General features: G+C 54.6%; 6 protein-coding genes across 6 annotated transcripts; 5 read left to right on the forward strand and 1 right to left on the reverse strand.

Moving 5' to 3' along the window:
• Positions 1-492: 492 nt before the first annotated feature.
• Positions 493-2,540, reverse strand: CABS01_06907 (FAD binding domain-containing protein; the record flags this gene model as incomplete). Its single annotated transcript, XM_060540272.1, has 2 exons — positions 493-2,384; positions 2,447-2,540. The coding sequence occupies 2 exons, from the start codon at positions 2,538-2,540 to the stop codon at positions 493-495; spliced, it is 1,986 nt and encodes a 661-aa protein (XP_060403956.1).
• Positions 2,541-7,382: 4,842 nt separating this feature from the next.
• On the forward strand, positions 7,383-8,936 carry CABS01_06908 (CFEM domain-containing protein; the record flags this gene model as incomplete). The annotated part of the gene is made up of 4 exons (XM_060540273.1): positions 7,383-7,599; positions 7,675-7,700; positions 7,762-8,264; positions 8,339-8,936. The coding sequence occupies 4 exons, from the start codon at positions 7,383-7,385 to the stop codon at positions 8,934-8,936; spliced, it is 1,344 nt and encodes a 447-aa protein (XP_060403957.1).
• Positions 8,937-10,642: 1,706 nt separating this feature from the next.
• On the forward strand, positions 10,643-10,858 carry CABS01_06909 (uncharacterized protein; the record flags this gene model as incomplete). The annotated part of the gene is made up of 1 exon (XM_060540274.1): positions 10,643-10,858. A coding segment is annotated over one exon (216 nt), but the record flags the coding sequence as incomplete, so codon positions are not given.
• A 322-nt stretch (positions 10,859-11,180) lies between these two features.
• CABS01_06910 (RmlD substrate binding domain-containing protein) lies at positions 11,181-12,320 on the forward strand (the record flags this gene model as incomplete). The annotated part of the gene is made up of 4 exons (XM_060540275.1): positions 11,181-11,365; positions 11,425-11,444; positions 11,514-11,966; positions 12,025-12,320. 4 exons carry the CDS (start codon positions 11,181-11,183, stop codon positions 12,318-12,320), a joined length of 954 nt encoding a protein of 317 aa, XP_060403959.1.
• Positions 12,321-13,302: 982 nt separating this feature from the next.
• CABS01_06911 (uncharacterized protein) lies at positions 13,303-14,158 on the forward strand (the record flags this gene model as incomplete). Its single annotated transcript, XM_060540276.1, has 2 exons — positions 13,303-13,350; positions 13,940-14,158. The coding sequence occupies 2 exons, from the start codon at positions 13,303-13,305 to the stop codon at positions 14,156-14,158; spliced, it is 267 nt and encodes an 88-aa protein (XP_060403960.1).
• Positions 14,159-14,251: 93 nt separating this feature from the next.
• CABS01_06912 (uncharacterized protein) lies at positions 14,252-18,377 on the forward strand (the record flags this gene model as incomplete). The annotated part of the gene is made up of 2 exons (XM_060540277.1): positions 14,252-16,501; positions 16,572-18,377. The coding sequence occupies 2 exons, from the start codon at positions 14,252-14,254 to the stop codon at positions 18,375-18,377; spliced, it is 4,056 nt and encodes a 1,351-aa protein (XP_060403961.1).
• Positions 18,378-18,508: the final 131 nt, after the last annotated feature.

The raw sequence follows: 18,508 nt of genomic DNA on the forward strand, positions 1-18,508 counted from the left end.
TATCCGTGGGAGCTATGTGACTTGTGCACATTTACACTATTGTCAATTTGGCTATCTGTATTTTTCCTGGAATGCCTCGACGAATAAATACACCGAGACCAAGAGTTTGATCTCTCAGAACCGGCAAAGTCACTGGCAATCAATGAAGACAGGTTTCTCACCCAATACAGCCCGGACAAGACTTAACCCTGGCGATCCGCTTTGCGTCTGCCTTGCGACGAGAACTGCGAGGAATGAAACATAGTCACTTTCGTCGGAGTAAGACATGCTTATGGGAATAGATCAAAATTCAGGTTCCAATAGGTAAGTAAGAACGTAAAGTTCGCCATTCTAATGCGTCATGAGATCATCTCACGATCCGCGATCTAAGGTCTAAGCAGCTAATCGAGCCAGCCACTCTTATATACAGCGGCAATATATACATCGAAGTTCGAACACCGCCTAAGATATCCCCGACGGCTTGATTACACAACACCATAAAACAGATATCCACTACTGCTTGCGGCACAACTTGCTGTTCTGCGAAGGCAAGTTGCCCATAATCATCTCCGACATCTCCCAGCTCTCAGACCCAACGCCGTTCTGCGCGTAAAAGACATCGTTGGGGTCATACTTCTTCTTAAGCTCGAGGGCTTTTGCGTACTTTGTACCCCAAAAAGCCTGGGTGAAGTCGGGCTCGATGTAGTCCGACTCGGACATGTACGCGCCCGCGCCGGGGGAGACGTCGCGCCAGCGCTGCATCCAGTCGAACGTGAGCTTGTCGCTGGCCGTCTTGATGACGGTATCGTTGGCGGTCGGGTCCCAGAGGGCGGCGGTGATGCAGTGCATGACGGCCTCGCGCCACGCCGGGTTGACGGCGTTGTCGGGGTACCCCGTCTTGGGCGCCGCCATCATGTTGAAGGCCACGATGTAGCCGCCCTCCTCGGAGACGGACTTGATGGCCTCAAAGGTGGCGTTGAGCTTGGTCTCGTCTTCCCAGTTGGCTCTGGGGAAGAGACGGCTGGCTTGGCGGATGGCGTTGGATCCCCAGGGCTCCAGCGGGAACGAGTTTTGCCAGGCCGAGTAGAAGTTGTCGTACTCGGTGTAAACGGGCTCGACGACGAGGCCTATCGCGGCCCACTTGGCAAAGAGGGGAGCCGCGAGAGCAGCGAGCTCGGTCTTTGTCATGTTGGGTGCCCACCAAGGGCCCATGTCGAAGGCGAAGGAGGTGCCGAGGTTCTGGATGCGGAAGTATCCGTAGTTGGCGTTGTCGACAGCGTACTCGACAAAGCCGTCAAAGTAGAAGCGCAGCGCGGTCCAGAACTGGTCGGTGGTCAAGTTGTCACCGCTGGAGAAGGCAAAGGTCATGGTAGTGATGTTCATCTTGGGCTGTGCCTTGACGACGGCAGAGGTGACAACGCCGTACGTGGAGCCGCCACCACCGCGGATGGCCCAGAATAGGTCAGAGTTCTGGGATTCGCTGGCTGTCACGAAGCGGCCGTCGGCAGTGACGACTTCGAAGGAGAGGACATTGTCCGCCGCCATGCCGTACAGACCGGACATGGGGCTGTGCCCGCCGCCCTGGACGTAACCGCCCATGACACCCACGGTCTGTCCCTCTCCGCCGACAGCGGTGACACCGTACTTGTTGGCAGCCTCGTAGATCTCGTACGCCTGGACGCCGGCGCCGAGCTTGAAAGCAGGACCGCTGTACGAGTCCTGCTGGTAGCTCTCGTAAAAGTCAATGTTCTTGAACTTATGTGTCCAGATGGATAGGGCACCGTAGCCGGTAGATTTTGCGCCAAAGTCATGGCCAGTGTTCTTGACGACGAGGCGGAGGTTGAGGTTGCGTGCAAAGTTGACGGCCAGCTGGACGTGGGCAACGGTGGTGGCCTCGACAACGTAGGAAGGCAGGCCGCCGACCTTGCAGTTGGTCTCGCCGACATTGATGGTAGGGGGCATGCAGTTGAGGCCCTCAAAGAGGACGGCGTTAATGGCCGTGGGGTCCTCGGTGTGGTAGTATGATCCGTTGACCCAGTTGGCGGTCAAGAAGTCGCACTTTGCCTGATCGTAGTTGCCGAAATCATCGTAGCAGACAGAGGCCTCGGGGATGGTTTTGGTGAGAGCACCTCCCAGAAGGAGATTGAAGATGTCCCAGACAAGGCCGATCGGGTACAGGAGGTCTCCGGGATAGGTCTTGCATCGGCCAAAGAGCGATCTCTTTTTGACCGAAGATCCATCCTCGAAGCCAAACAGGGAGATGTTGGACAGCTGGAGCGCTGTGAGGTTGGCAAGGACGGCATCGGTGAGCTGAAGCTTTTCCCCTTCAGAAAGGCCGGCAGAGGTGCTGGCGATGGAGACGTCAGCAACCTCAGCGGCCGGGGCAACAGTCGAGGCGTCGGCGGCTAGAGCGTATAAGTCAGTTACCTCAGTCTTTGAAGGTTTGAATAGACGGTAGAATACTCACCAACTTCTTGACCGTCGACGACGATAGTCTGGGCCGCAGCCAAGTGGCTGACAGACAGCAGAGCCGCCGTCAAGAGGGAACGCATCGAAGACATGGTTACCACGTGGGGTCAGACACGAGTGCTGCCGATGGACGGATGGGGAGCAGTAAGAGACAATCAACAGAGATGGGACGAAGTGCTTCAAATATAAGACCTCGCAGATCTAATTCGCGGTTCTTCCAACGACAACAGCGGGGTGAACGCGTGGAGACCGAGATGAGCAAATGGAACGTTGGACCGTTGGATAATGGGAACAGACGGTAGAGAGGCCGAAGCGGTGGGATACCCGTTTGCAAAGGACGAGAACCAACATGTGCTATGCCACCTAGAAGGGAATCGAACGATGGTCGACGAGGTATAATAGCGGGCAGGAGTGGGCTCGATGGCAATAGTGTTGCTGTACGTCTGGGAGGCATTACCTTATTGCGTATTGATGTAGGTCAAAGCATCCACGGTCCACGGCCGAGAGGCAATGTTTGCAAGGGCTATTCTACACTATCCGTACGGATAGAACCCATACCTTTCTCAGGAGGCCATAAAAGAGGGGGCGTGAAGGCGGCAAAGGGACAAGAACGAGGAAGAGCCCAATATTGACGGCCGAGACTTCTCTCCGGAGCAACTGATAGCGGCGGATGCGTGGCAAGCATCCTTCGCCTGGGGTTCCAGAATTGGTCAAATGTGCTCGTTGATAGCAGGCATTGAAGTGAATCCTACCAGAGACGAGACCCCGTCCGAGGGAGATGAACAATGCTGACCTCCTCGTGGGAGATGATGGGTTAGGGGCAATCCTGGAGGCGAGGTTGCCATGCTCGGAGCTGTGGCCAAAGAGTCTCATGGACTTTGGAGTTAGCACAACACAAAAAGTCACTCACATGCCCACAGAGTACTCAGTAGTCACAGGAGAGAGAGAAGAGGACCTGGCCGGTCCAACAGACCTGCAGCTTCATCTCCACTTGGAGTCGGCACCGGCAAGGGTCCGGTGCGGACTGCGCGTCCGTTGAGTGGCTGGACGTTGCACATCGGAGCCTGGATCTTGGCAACCTTGGCCGAGATGGTGGCCCCCCGCAACTCTTTCGCCCTCAGGGATTATGGCCCCGGCCCTTGCATGTACAGTTGCCAACTCGGCCCTTGGTCTTGCAAGTTGCTGCGAGCCGGCGCAAGGTGGCCGGCCGGTCGGTAGGTTCGCCGTCCTACGGCATGCCAGTGCGCATCAACGGTCAACGGAGCAGGAGTCTAGCTTGGGAAATCCGCTCGGAATGAGTACTCGTCACATGAGATTGTTCAGGCAGGCATGTTTAGCAATGTCAGTTCAAGCCTCGTTGTGTTGACTTTCAAAACTCTGGAATTGGATGAACCGTCTGAGCTGAGAGTAAAGTTTTAGGTAAGGCAACGTCTATTGAGCGAGTCAAGTTGTTACATTCCAACAAGATTTCTGCAACACTCTTGAGCTTCTCGTCTTTTTCATTGCTTCTTTCCTTCTTCGTACTCCACGAAAGGTTCCACTTGGTCCGTTTTGCTACTCATATTTAGGTCCACACGGCCGCACAAGAACATAACCAACAACCAACAGTCCAACGCTAGCTCAGGCGGGCATGTATTTTGTATGGGAGATTTGCATACGCAAGATTCTTCATCGCAAGGATTATAGGCCCCCTCAGCTGTCCGCGGTATCCCAGCCAGTTGCCAGATTTGGCTGGTAAGAAGACAGCAAGGTTGAAGCCGGTCTTACACAAAGTCCCCGAAATCCTTTTCTCGCACAATTCTCCTTGTTTGGTTGGCTCTGGATAAAGAACAGAGAGGTCACCATGTGATCAAGGCACAGTCACTCCTGGCGCAAAGATGAGCGCAAGGACTGCGAACGGTATTTCACTAGCGATTCAGTCATGTACCAAGGGGTCGAGCCTTGAGGATGGCGGAGACACGCTCGATAGAAGAGAGGGATTCTCCATGTTATGACCACGATCCGGCTGTTTCGTTTTGCTCCCGACGTGTTTAGGTTCGTAAAGAACCCATCATCCCTTTTTTTATCTTTCTCTTGAGACGAAAGCTTAAGCCTGTCACGACGACACTGCTGAGTTGTGGATGTAAGTGTGATATGTTGTTGGCCGCCCACATTACGGAAACGAAGACTCGTAGCGACAAAAGGGAGGGCTTACTGAGCGAGCATTCATCCGAAATTGTCAAGAGAAGAGGAAGGGCTTGGGAGAACAATTCTGCGGCATGGTGCAGTAGGATCACCTCGAGGCCGAAACTCCTTCTTTCTTTTTTGTTCTCACTCACTCACACCTTTGCCTGCCGGTTGGTCGGCATGCATGACGTGGAGGGAGAGTGGCCCGGGTGTTGGCAACCCCTGTCCCGCGCAGAATAGATTGAGGGCGAATTAATATATGCTCGGCGGGGGCAGCGGGCTTGCAAATCCTGTCGGACCATCGGGTGCCGCGCCCTGTCTTCCCGCGAGGTGATCATTCAAAGCAAAGACCACCTTTGGATCTCTGCAACAATACGGGTTTTCCGATATCTTATCAGTTTCGGCGCCTTGTTCTGGGGTGTTAGTTGGGGAGGGCAGTGCCATCTATAGACGTTTTGGTGATGGTGGACGTCTATGACAAGTCGATGTCAGATACCAAAACATCGGGAATCTTCAATACGCAGCACGTCACCGAATTCGCGGCAAAGCAAGCAGAAAGTAGGTGTGACAGCACGGCAGTCGTAAAGTTCCCGACGGACCTGCGTCTTTTTTCTTTCTTCTTCATGTCAACGTGGGAAAGCCGAGACACATGGGACTTCCCGTGGGTAATCTGCTGTGCCGCCGGTGGCAATGCATGGATTTCTTCAGGAGACCCGTCAGTTCTTCAGAGAACTTGCTTCAGTCTTCGTCAGCTGTCAACCCAATCCCGTCGGCCTCGCGAGAACTAGAGGCCGCATGCATAGAACTTGGGTAGGAGAGTCTAGCCATATCCGCCAATCTCGGCTTCCGAGTTCCTGCTCTTTCACAAGTATACACATCACTCTCTCGCGTCTTGTCGCCTCCCTTCCCTAACCAAGTATTGAAGAGCGAGACGGGGCCCCTATTCCTACTGCCTATCCGTACCTACAAGCATCCCTACGGAGTACATGCACTTTGTATGCAGAGACTGCAGAAGCAGTAAACACGGCTCGATGCCCAACTCAGCAATTCGCTCAACGGCGGCCGCAGCTGCGCTAGCGAAAAGTCCCAGGTTCGCAAGCTCAGCGTATCTGTAGTGTCGTGTGTAATTCCAGGTTGGTTTCACCTGGTCCGAACTTGCTGCGGAACCCCGGTGTACCTGCATCCCGGGATTCGGCCTGGAAACATGGGTTCGTCGGCCACAGTCCTTAGCCACTAACAACAATTATACGAAGTCACCAACGCTCATCAAGTACACAACTGTGACAACCATCCAAACCCCGGCCTGGGCCCACGAGTGACTGTACGTCAACCTCTAGCCATCGTTCGATAACCCAGAGTCTCCAAGAAAATGCTACTCCGATGAAGCTCCATTGCTCCACGCCTGCCAGATGGCCGCCCGCGATCGCTGCAGGCAACCCACCCTCGCAGTCCTCGCTCACACCCCCAGTCCCACGGTCTGCTCCTACAGGCCGGCCTTTGAGCAGCGAGGCTCGCCTTTAGTTTACACAGCAGCCTATCCGTACAGTCTATTCCTTCTCACCATGGAGCGATAGGAGGGGGCAAATGCGAGCGGCTTCGGGTTCTTTTCCTCGTTGGGCAGCATAACGGGGGGACACATCCGCCCCTCTCTTCCCACTCCGGGCTGGAGTCGCTGGTCTATCCGTACAGCCCGACACCCCTCTCCCCATCTTTGCCAAGTAAGCTTGTTGACGGGAACTCACAGACATGAGACCATTTTGCAACGTCCAGAAGCTGTCAAGGAAGACAATGGAAGGAGTGTAATGGACGGGAAGGTTGCTTTATTAGTACGCCACTGACGCCCGGTAGTCTCAACGGTTACTAGTCATGGCGCTGTCTCTTATTGAGGAGAAGCAAATCTACAGTTTGGGCTCCCAAGCAGCGACATATTCCCACATAGATCGACGGCGGGATGGTGTGGAACTGGGAAGAAAGCCCCAAACATCTGGGTTCTTCCTCGACCCCCCTCAATGTGTGCTCGGGGGCTGTACCTACATCGTTAAGAATTTGACTGCCCAACACAAGGATATCGATCGAACTCTTGGCCAGCGAAGATGATATCCTTGCCAGATGTAAAGCAGCAGGAGCAGGCGCCAAGGGGGTGTGGGAGAAAAAAAGAACCCTGGTGTAGGGATTTGCCAGCACCTCCGTCCTTCTCCCCAAAGAGCAGCTCCAGTTTCTCTTCCCACAGCCGCACCCACATGACTGGTAACAGGATCTGTTTTGGAAAGCCAGGGCCGCCACATTTCGTGTAAAGCTGTTCAGACTCTAGAGGGCAAAGGCCACCGAGAGGTCCTCCTCGATTGGCCCTGCCTGCCTGCCGCTATTCCGTTTCTTCTCCTGTTTCCCGGCCCTGTCTTGCTTCAAGTCTAGGAAGAGGCAGACAGGCTGACCTTTTTCATTACATCTTTGTAGCCAAGTTCTGTCGTCTCTTTTTTGACCTGTGTGGCCACCCCTACCTGAGTTGTACGTCTTTCACTTCAAGACGTGCAAGAAGAGTTTGAATAAAAAGGCGTTTCCTTTGCAAGCAAGCTGCATTCTTACCCCAGGAGGGCAATGGCATATAGAATCTACCTCTATCCCCATCCTGTCTTTCTGAACCGTTTCCCACGCCCTCGCATCAGATATCTGACCCCCGTTCGTTGGTCAAGGCTCTCTTGAGCTTGAAATGAAAACTGGTATACACCTTGGCAGAACTCTCAATCTGACGAAGATCGAGGACGTCCAACATGTCTCAGGCCGTAGCGGCGCTGGTCCACGCGGCTCAGTTAAGGGACACAAGTAGCACCTCGGCGGCGCTACCACCCATCACCGACGACTATCCGTACCCTTATTCCTCTCTGCAACATACCGGTTTCTTTGTGCTATTCTTCTTTCCGACGATTGCTCTCCTCGTGGTAGGCCTACGGGTGTATAGTCGAGTCTCAACCAAACAATTTGGCTGGGGTCAGTTGAATCCAAGACCTCGATCTGAGTTGACATCCTCTCCCAATGAACTGTAACTAATCTTTGCCGATGCAGATGATGGCTTGATTTGCTTTGCCATGGTAAGTCTGACAGCTCGAATATCTCACCTCCCTAAGTAGTTACCAACATTGAACCCTCCAGGCAGATTCCATTGCCGAGACGGCAGCATCATACATGGGAATGCGGTTAGGATTCATCGGCATTCACGTCAGCGACATACCCCTCGAAGCCGACAGCCGCCTCGGGAGCCTCTGGAACTACATCATCCAGCTGCTGTACAACCCAATTCTGGCCATCGTCAAGACGTCGGTGCTCATGTTCCTGCTGCGGCTCAGCGGCCAGAAGAGGTCGGTCCGGTACGCCATCCACGCGCTTAACGTCTTCAACATTGCGCTCGGCATCGCCATCTTCACGACGATCATCTTCCAGTGCCAGCCCATCAGTTACTTTTGGGAAAAGGCGGGTCGGAACCCGCCGACGGAGGGCAAGTGTATCGACATGGCCGCCTTCTACGTCAGCACCGCCTCCCTCACCATCTTCACCGACGTGTTGGCCCTAGCCTTGCCCTTTTGGATCTTCCTCGGGCTCAAGATGCCTCTCCGCGTCAAGATGGCGCTTCTTGCAGTATTTGGGCTCGGCGCTGTGTAAGTCACAAGGCCATGACATATGCAACTTCCGGGCATACCTCCCCTTTTGCTAATACACCTTCATCTCGTAGTGTCACCGCCGTCAGTGTCCTCCGCCTCGCATGGCTAATCGAGATATCCTATCACATCAACCAGCAAGACCCGACCTACGACATCCGCTTCACCTACTCCGCCGTCGAAACGAACCTAGCCATCATCACAGCCTCTGCTCCCGCGCTGCGCGGCCTCTTCCTCCGTTGGTTCCCCAAGTTCTTCGCCTCCCTCAAGAGCTCCTCCAACGGTCGCTATGGAGGCGGCTACGTGCGCAGCGGCGATCCGACCAAGAAGTCCCGCAACACGGTGGCGACGGCCACGGCCACGACGGGAACCAGAGGCCGCTCGAATACCGCGCGCAACGCCGCCGACGCGTTTCAGCTCAAGAGCATGAAAGGCCGGTCCGAGATCCGGGGCCACTCACCCACTACGAGCGAGGAGGAGATTATGACGTACGACGGGATCATGCGCACGACGGAAGTGAATATCGTGTACGACGAACGAAGGGATTCGACGCCGCGTGGGGGTGGCGGGAGGAGAGATGCTGCGCCTAGGGATAGGGATAGGGATGCGGGTGCGGGCAAACGCGATTACGACGCAAAGCTATATTCGACGACCAGCTCGGGAAGTTTCTGAAGAAGTGAGGGCGGGAACCTCGTCTGCCTTTCTGATGCAAGTTGCTTTTTTAACTATTGATGACCATGTATACAAGAATACCAAACCACATAGCGAATTCGTCCTATTGCCACCTCACTTTGAGGTGGGATGCGGTGGGCGTGAACGAACAATTAGATAGACCAAAGACGAACCCTCCACTGGGACTGCATGTATTAAGATGCTGTGTTATAGCATCAAGCTGACCCAGGAAACAGAAATAGAGAGTTCACGCACACACCCCCACCTGGAAACTGTTGTCACTCAACTTGACACTTGCTCAATGGAACCTCATCGCTTCGACATTGCACGAATGGCCCATATCAGGGCTGTTCTATTGCCCCCCGCATGATTTGGGCTGACGAGTCTTCGCGGCTCTGCAACCTGTAAGAGAGTTTGCAACCTCCAGCGCCCCCGGTTTTCGACTACACATCAACCTACATGAATCGCAGAATGTAGTATTTCGAGCAAAATGCCTTGGAACGCAGCGACAATGACAGAGGGGCTTTGCGGCTGTAACAATTCACCCGCCGGAAGGGATAAGAGAGTTGAGCATGGTAGCAACCGCCACCTATCCGACGATGACGGTTTTCCCTGTCGCGCCATTTTCAGAGAGAGAGAGTCTAGCTGCCTCGTTTCTTCCCTTTTCTCTTTCGAATGAACAGTCACAACGCCCTTGTCACCTACTCCACGGATGGAACGACGATGCCATCCGGAGCGGAGAATCTGGGCCGGGTATGAAAGACCACTTTCCAACTTTCAAGTCTCGAGGAATGTTCCTAGCGATATTGCGCATGCCGGACCGAGTCGTGGCATTGCGCCATCCTTCACTCTCACTTTCTATGTGCCTTATCTTTTTGGAAGGGCCCCAAGCTGTAATCTTACGAATTTTCTCATCGTCTACTCATCAGTTGGTAGAATTGGTACTTTGCGAATTGAGTTTTGCCCGTCCAAGGCACTATTGCTTCTCCTGCTGAACTCTGCATACGCCGGCGCTGTATCTGTACCAAGTTCTGAAATGCTCGTATCAAGCTCTGATAGATAAATCTATGGCAGGGTTGTTGACTGGCGCCTCTAACGTTTCTTCGTATGGGAAGCTGCCAAAATCTTCCTCTGCATGAGGTAGGGCAGAAGATAGGCTCCCCGCTACGCAAGCCATACTCGAAGAGAGGATGGGGTCGGATGATCGCATGCGGTCCTGGCGAGGGTCTCCCTGTGCATGCTTTCGAGCTAGAAGGGCGCATGTCCAGCAGGCATTGGCACGGATAATGTAGGGCGCAAAGCTTCAGGTTCACCGCTGAAGAGAACATGATCGGCCTAGGCACCGTGTCTCGATCAGTGCTAGCCGCTCGTATCTCTCCGAAATGAATTTCCCCAGAGGAGTCGTGGTGCGGTATCGAGGTACAAAAGTACTAACTTTGCAGCCAGACCACGTTGTCAGATAGCTGTGATGAAAGATAACGTTAGACCTGGTGCGAGATATCGCGAGCTGTGTAAAACGGGGCTAGGAATCTTGCAGTGTAGGCGGAATATGGTCGAAAAAATTGCCATGACTCGACGTCAAGGATCGAGGGTTGACGGCATTGTTCAACCGTGGCTCGTACCACCAGCTACGGGTCGAGAGGGAGCCCTTGAAGCCTAGAAAGACGAGAAGATAATACCGCCTGAAAGGGCGATGCGGTCGTTCCCTCTTGCCTGCCGCCGAGTCTTTCGGCACGAGGCGTTGCGCAGCCGCATACCTGTCAGTCGATCATTCAAATTGGGGACGATTCCAGAAGTTGAGGCGAGTCTTCTTTTGGAACGTCAATGCTCACGGGCTGGGCCCCCCATCGATCCCATCTTTGCAAGTTGTTCGGAACCATCCGTTCCGCTGGATTGAGGCTTTGATGGACATGTTCATCTGAAGTTGAAAAGAAAGTTGGATGAAAGCCGTGATGAAGTCAGGAGCAAGCCTGAGGTGGAATACCTCACCTTCGGTATGCATTAGATGAGGATGATGTAATTATGCGAGTTGGCCCAATTGGGTGTCCCGCAACGGTCGGGTCGCGAACCCCACCGCGGGGTAGTCGACGGTACCAGAGCTTTCCATGTAATTGAATGATATCCAGTTCGACACGTTCACTATACGCCTACATTAGAGCGGAACCCAGCCAGAAACAGAGAAGGCTCGCTATTTTATTTTAGACACCATCCTCCTACACTAAAACTCACCTGCTATTCCCCAACATGGCGGGTAAAGATGTGGTTGTGACCGGAGCCACTGGTCTCCTCGGAAGACAGGTAGCGCGGGCGTTTGACATGAAGAGTTGGAACGTCAAGGGTACGGGATACTCTCGCGCTGATGGCGTCTCCGTCTTCAAAGTCGAACTCGGCAAGACCTCTGATGTTGAAAAGTTTCTTGATGAATCCAAGTAAGGCCACCTTCATCATGCTGATAGCCTGTACCATACCTTACTGACGATCATGGTAGGCCTCAGGTAGTTGTGCACTGTATGTACACCAGCATCCTCTGCATAAGACAAAAAAATTCAGCACAAGCTCACACAATAGTATAAACAGGCGCCGCCCAGAGGTTCCCAGACAAAGTGGACAGCGACCCGGACGCCGCCCGCGCCCTCAACGTCGTGGCCACACGGTCTCTCGCCAAGCTCTGCGCCGCCCGCTCGACCTTGCTCATCTACATCTCGACCGACTACGTCTTCTCGGGAAAGCAAGGTGACGCCCCCTACGAGGCTGAAGCGGAGACGGGGCCGACGAACCTCTATGGCCAGACCAAGCTGGACGGCGAGCGCGCCGTACTGGAGGAGTACAGGGCTGCCGGCCGCGCGGGGCTGGGTCTCGTCCTTCGTGTGCCTGTGCTGTACGGAAAGGCGGACACGCCGGCGGAGAGCGCAACCAATGTTCTCATGGACACGCTGTGGAAGACGCAGGACGGGGGCGCCAAGGTGAAGATGGATCACTGGGCGATTCGGTACCCGACCAACACGGAGGATATTGGGCGCGTGTGTCATGGTAAGTCGCGAGCTGCTTAACGAGAGCAACGAACGTACATGGCTGACGAGGACTGCAGATATCGCCGAAAAGTACCTCGGGGCCGAGGACCGTAGCTCGTTCCCCAAGATCCTGCAGTTTTCCAGCGAGGACAAGATGACAAAGTACGAAATTTGCCAAAAGTTTGCGGATATTATGGATCTCTCCATGGACGGCATCATTGCGAACACGGAGGGCAACGACCCGAACGCGAGTGTCCAGCGGCCGTACGACTGTCATCTTAGCACGCGGGCTCTCAAGGACCTGGGTATTGATGTGTCGACAAGTGACTTCATCGGGTGGTGGAGGCGCGAAGTGCATGCTTTCCGGCACTGAACGTGGGTTCATCGTGTCTCACTGGGATAAATGTGTATATCTGAACAATCTCGATGCGCAGATTCGAACTCGACTAGACTTGCATCGAGGGGAACGCTGTGATGGGGCGTAGAAGGCGGTGGCTTCACGGGACAAGGGCCTCTTTGGTCACAGATATGGTGTGCCCGTGTCTCCTCGGTTTTTCACAGGAAGCTTACCTGGTGTTGAATCGCAACGAGTCGATACAAAAATAGAGACATCAACAAGTGGCATATCTGAGTTTAGGCTATTGGTTTGTCTCATGCGGCTATACCCAGCAGTAGTCACAAAATGCGAAAGAGAAAAGTAACAAGGAAGAAGAATTAAGAAAGAAAAAAATGATCAACTGTAGAACCAGGATTTGGAAGCTTCAGTTCAAGTAAAGCCACATTTGAAATTACGGGTGTCTTGGTTCCTACGATCCGAGGATCCCACCTATCTTCATTCCTTTTGACTATTGAGCTTGGAGGAGGTAAATCTAACTTATAATTCGCGATCATGCGTACATTGAGTGGCCCCAGACATGAAGAGAATGAAAAGAGGTAGAGGCACGATGAAGTGTGTGAATTTGAATCGGGCGGGTAAGGTGTCTCAACGGGCGACAGAATTCTGTCGGTTCATCGCGGATGCTTCCAGGGCATCATGCGCAATATGACAAACAACGCGAAGCAATCTCATTAATCACGAAATTCGCATCTCGCTGAAATTACAATCCTGATTACACGGGCTCACCGCTCACGGAGGATTCTGCCCAGGCCGAGATCGCGTCCATCATGGAGGAGAAAGTGTAAACACTGACACGTCAAGAGGGAGTCGGGGTCTGGTCAGGAATGCAGTGCTTGCCCGTTCCTGAACCACAATCCATATTCAATTGGGGGTGCAAATTGGATGAAGCTTGACTGGCATTCGGCAAAGGACGTGCGGCGTCGCGCTCTCGGTGTGCTTTGCATGCCTCTGGAGACACATGGACCCCTTTCATCAGCTGACGCGTGATCTACTGGATAGTCCACAGGTAAGGTGAGATACCTGAGGTGAATAGAGAAAGGATGAGGCGATTGCTGGGAGAGATGTAAAAAGTCTCCCTTGCCTGCCGTCTTCTTGGACCCCGACTTATGGGAAGGAGAGGTCTTGCCACATTTTCTGTTTTTTCCCCTTCCTTCTTTCCTCCTTCGCTCTTTGCTCCTGGTTCCGCCTGTTCGCTGCCTGCATCAACGTCCATCATTTTTCTTGTACGACACAACGTCTAAATTTCTTCATCATCGTCAACTTTCTTTGCTTATTGTTTCAACTCACAAAGTGCTACTATTGTAGCCATCTAATCTAATCAATATTAACTCACATCTTATTTTTACCTTTACCTTTTGCGCGAACCCCCGTCAAAGATTTCCCTATCCGGGAACCGAGGAGACCGAAAAAAAAAAACAAGTTTTGTCGGGACGGACCACCAGCCCTATCAATCCCATCTTTCGTTATCTATCACTTGCAGGGAGATCTGCAGGGTCCTGGGGCAGCACGGCAGCAGCAATCAAAGGAAGGGGGAAATAAGGGCAAAGGCTGCAAGATAACGTTCAAGTGTTCCCTGTTGGGCTGGGGGCGATCAGCTCGGAGGGTTCCAAGGTTCCAGCGGACTGGGCCGCAGCCGCACAACGCCGTCGCCGCTACCATCGACGCCATCGGACGAGAAAATCCGGGGTTCTGATCTCAAGGCCCTGTCTAGCATCGCATCGCATTGTATCGCATCAGGCGAACGGTTCAAGGGACAGGATAGCGACGACGACGAAGGCGACACTGCCGAGGAAGAGAAGGGGAACGAGCTCTGAAAACGAAATAACACAATCACTTGACACACAAATCGCGCACCCACACCCATCCCCCCACCCACAATGGAAGGGTTTCCGCGTATTAATCGCACCATGTCGGCAGGCCCAGGGCCACCGAAATCACCTGCGCCGCATCCACCCCGACGAGGCCAGAGCGTCACCGCCGGGAGGCTCACACGGTACAGAAGCGTGCGGGAGCACAAGAGTGTGCTGGACTTTGGACGCAACTGGCGGGACTGGGAGGTGGATATTTTCCAGGACGACGAGACGGTGTCCAATGCAACGACCGAGACGGGCACCGCGACAAGCATTGCGCTGGGTCTAGGCATTGGAATTGCCGTGGATGAAGAGGAGGGAGCCGTTGGTGGTGGTGGCGATGATGGACAGGCATCGGTCTCGTCGCCGCATCGTCATGATCAGTATGGGCAGCAGCAGCAGCAAACCCCAGCTTCATCATTAAGGAGGAGGCGCACGGCGCCGCTGCTGTCGACGTCGGTGCCGCAAACACCGTCGGGAGCACCGCAGTTGACAATGCAATGGCAGTGGCCCGATCTCATGGCCGGTACCGGCATCAGCGACGCTTCGTCTCCGTTTGATTTTGAGAATTCTCCGGTCAGTAGCGGTGGTCGCTGTGCAGCAACATGGGAAGTTGAAGGCCAAGGAGGAGGGCGTAGTGCGAGTTATTATTGTCGTGGGGGTGGTGGAATTGGCACTGATATTGGCAGTACTGGTGCTGGAGATGGTGTGGTTGGCGGTGGAAAAAGAATGGTGGTCCCAGCCCCTCCCGAATCCCCCGTGCGGTTCAGCTACCCCAATCGACGGCGACCAACCAAGACGGCCCCCAAGGCGGACCTGGACGACAGCTGGAGCCCCTTGCATGGAAGCTCGTCTCCTCCTTTTTTTTCTTCTTCGCCGCCTTCTCTGTCTCCGAAGTCCCCTACGACCACGACTACAGATGCCAGGTCCTCTCCTCCTGCAGGCGGTGGTCGTGCCAGTGGTGTTATTACTGGTGCAACAACAGACGCATGCGGTCCTTATGGCCCCAGACCCCCAAGCGAACCGGGTTCCTTATTCTCCCTAGCGCCATCCTATTCCGGGTCCACGTCCCCAGCCCCAGGGGTTCCAGGGGTTTCCTCCACTCAGGCCGCCCCTTTGTACGCCTTGAGCCCCTGTCCGCCGGCCCCGTCTGCAGGATCAGCGTTATTACCACCAGCATCAGCGTCAGCTGCTGATGCGTCTGCGTCTGCGTCTGCGTCTTCTGCTTCTTGGTCTGCGGCACCGAAACCGAACCTCGTCGGGCATGTACCACAACCGCCAACATCGCTGACGACAGTACCTCCTACACCACCACGACTACCCACAGTCCCAGCAGTCCCAGTCGTCCGCGCATTTGCACTTGCGCCTGCGTCTGCGCCTGCACCAGCGCCAGGAGAAGGATCCCAAGGAACGGCACCACTTGAACCAGCTACACCACCGCCGCCAGTACCGCATCACCCTCCTCCTCCTCCTCCCCCTCCACCACACTCGCTTTTACATCCAACACAACCATCTCCTCCTGGAATAGGACTGGGACTACTTCCGTTGCCCTTCCCGGCTCAAGGCCAAGCCAAAGCCCAAGCCCAGGCACATCATACCCGAGCACGCGACCTCGTCCCGCCTCCCGGTCCCCATCTGCGCCCTCGTTCGCACAATCCAATCTTGGTTTCTTCCCACTCGTCATGCGCCGACCTGAAGCTCGCTGCCAGGGCTGAACACGCTCGCTCTCAAATTATCACCAAGCTCGCTCTCCAACCTGACTCCCATAACAACAACGACTACACCTACACCAACAAGGAGGACCTCATCCGCAGCAATAACCCCAACTGGGACCAGCAGCTTGCCCGTCAAGAGGAAGATCGACAGCGCCGGCGCCACCAACAACACCAGCAATTGCTCGCCCAGGAGGAAGAAGAGCACCGACGTCGCAAGGAACAGGAAGAGGAGGACGCTGCTCGCTGGGCCGAAGAGGTTGCTCGTCTTGAAGCAGAGACCGATCGCATCTTGGCAGATCAAAAGGCAAAGGACCTCGCAAGACTCCAGGCTCAATTGGCCGCCGTACCCGACGCACCAGCCTCCCGTGTCCGGAGCCCTATTGTCGACAAGTTTACCTTCTTCTTGAGAAAGGGGCGCAAGACCGAACCTGCGAATACCCTCACAAAACCTCCCTCTCAATATTTTCAACCCCTCACCCTCGATCACAGGCCCGTCAGTGTCATGGACCCCTCCCGCTTTATACAAGCCGGTGGCGGCGGCATTGTCCCCCAGACAGATGCCCCAACCTCTGCTAGCAATGCCGGAGAACGCGTTAGTCTTTCCCTCACTCCGACCATGCATGACCCTGATCTTCATCTTTTTGCTAATGCTCTTCTCAAAGCGAGTGACGATACGTTGCATGCAGTCGTCAATCAGTCTTCCTGTCACCCCCGATACTACCCCGAGTGAGATTCTATACTCAGCCGCCAACCTCATGACTCACAACATCAACCCGCAAACCAGTGTTGTGCTCGAGTGCTATTTCGCTTTTGGTCTGGAACGTCGCCTGAGACGCTATGAGCCTGTGGCTCTTGTGATGAACTCTTGGGACCGCGATACGCAGCACTGTCTACTCATCGTACCGGGTGAATCCACGGACAAGAACCCCGACCTGAACCTCGAAGGTGTGCCCCGCACTATCGATCCGCCCCCAGGTCTCATCAACTTCGCGCTATACCACTCTCAGCGGCCCGGTAAATGGAACAAACGCTACGTCACGCTCTTGGAGACTGGGCAAATGTTTTCAGCCAAGAAGAAGGATGCCAAACTGTCGGACAAGGATGCCGTCTCGCTGTGCCATTTATCCGACTTCGACCTGTATACCGTCACCGAAAAGGACATGCTGAAGCAGATCAGAGCTCCAAAGAAGAATTGCTTTGCGGTCAAGAGTCAACAGAAATCAACAGTCTTCCAAAATACGGAAAACTTCATCCACTTCTTCGCCACGGATGATCTAAAACTCGCGGAAGACTTCCAGAAAGTCATTCAAGGGTGGCGTAGTTGGTACATTGCGAACAAAATTGTCGACCTCAACAAGAAGAAATCATCTTCACATAGCGGCAATGCGAGAAACGGAACGAAAACAGGCGGTGGCGGTCTTACAAGAAGCGGCACCTTGCACCGGCCCCGGGCATCCGCCGACGAGACGCCATATACCATTGGAACTTTCTCGCCGCTCCTGGACATGAACAGTTTCGAGAAACCGATTGACGATTTCGGGAAGGATTTGGACAACAAGCCGACGGCTCGACACGCAGACCATCACTCTACACCCAGACACACCCAATCCCAGAAGGTTGTCTCCCGATCCAGGACAACGCCGAATCTGTCGCAGCCTCACACAAGGCGACTCATCGACCCCTTTGCCAAGGACGAGTTCAAGTCCGGTGGTTTGTTGGGCCAAGCGTACGAGGGGCGCAAACAACAAGCAGAGAAGGCTGCTCTCACCGCAGACCATCAACAATACGCAGTCGAAAGTCCGTTTACCGGGGGGCACTCGCTGCTCGGCCAGTTCCCAGAACACGAAAACAACGGGATGCCGCAGAGAAGAGGCACGGTGCGTTCGTCTCGTCCCACGGCGACAGACCCCATGCCTCAGCCGCGGAGTCGATCACGGCCTCCCGCCGCACGTCCGACCACCTCATCGCGTCCCAAGACATCAGATGGTGGGTCGTCTTCAGGAAAACGAGAGATGCCGCAGCCTCTTGTCGACCTCACGCCCAAGGTGCCCGATTTACCCGCAGCCTGGCGAGACGGCCAAGGTCGCGGTGTACGTGTACCTACCGGAAAGCCCCTGATCGAGATGGCGACGGGCTTGGAACTTCCAGACGGGCACCTAGGGCCGCAGCTTCCAACCGTTACCCGCATGGGCACGGCAAAGGCGTACCCTCCCCAGCGCATGGCGTCGCAGTCGGCCGCTTCGAGACCGAGGAGTCGGTCCACAGCAGGCGGCGGTGCCGTACGTCGCGTGGTTTCCAACGAGCAGCAGCCTCCCATGCCCTCCATGCCGAGACGATCGTCAAGAAGAGATGACGAGGACGTTCCGCTCATCAACTTTGTGGAACGCGAGAGGGGTCGAGATACGAGGCCTCGCATGTCACAGGGCATGTCGCAGGGTCTCGGGCGAAGTGGTACCGTCAGGCACTGAAGGATGACGAGAGCGTATGGTGGCGCTCGGCTGAAGATTGGAAGTAGCCACCAACGCTGTAAGACCAAGAGAAAAAAGAAGAGGGAGAGCGAATCTTGCAGTGGACGCGATTTATGCGCACAGGGAGATGT

The sequence above is a fragment of the Colletotrichum abscissum genome (genome assembly GCF_030869225.1).
Source record: "Colletotrichum abscissum strain IMI 504890 chromosome Unknown Scaffold_14.1, whole genome shotgun sequence".
Classification (NCBI taxonomy): Eukaryota; Fungi; Ascomycota; class Sordariomycetes; order Glomerellales; family Glomerellaceae; genus Colletotrichum; species Colletotrichum abscissum.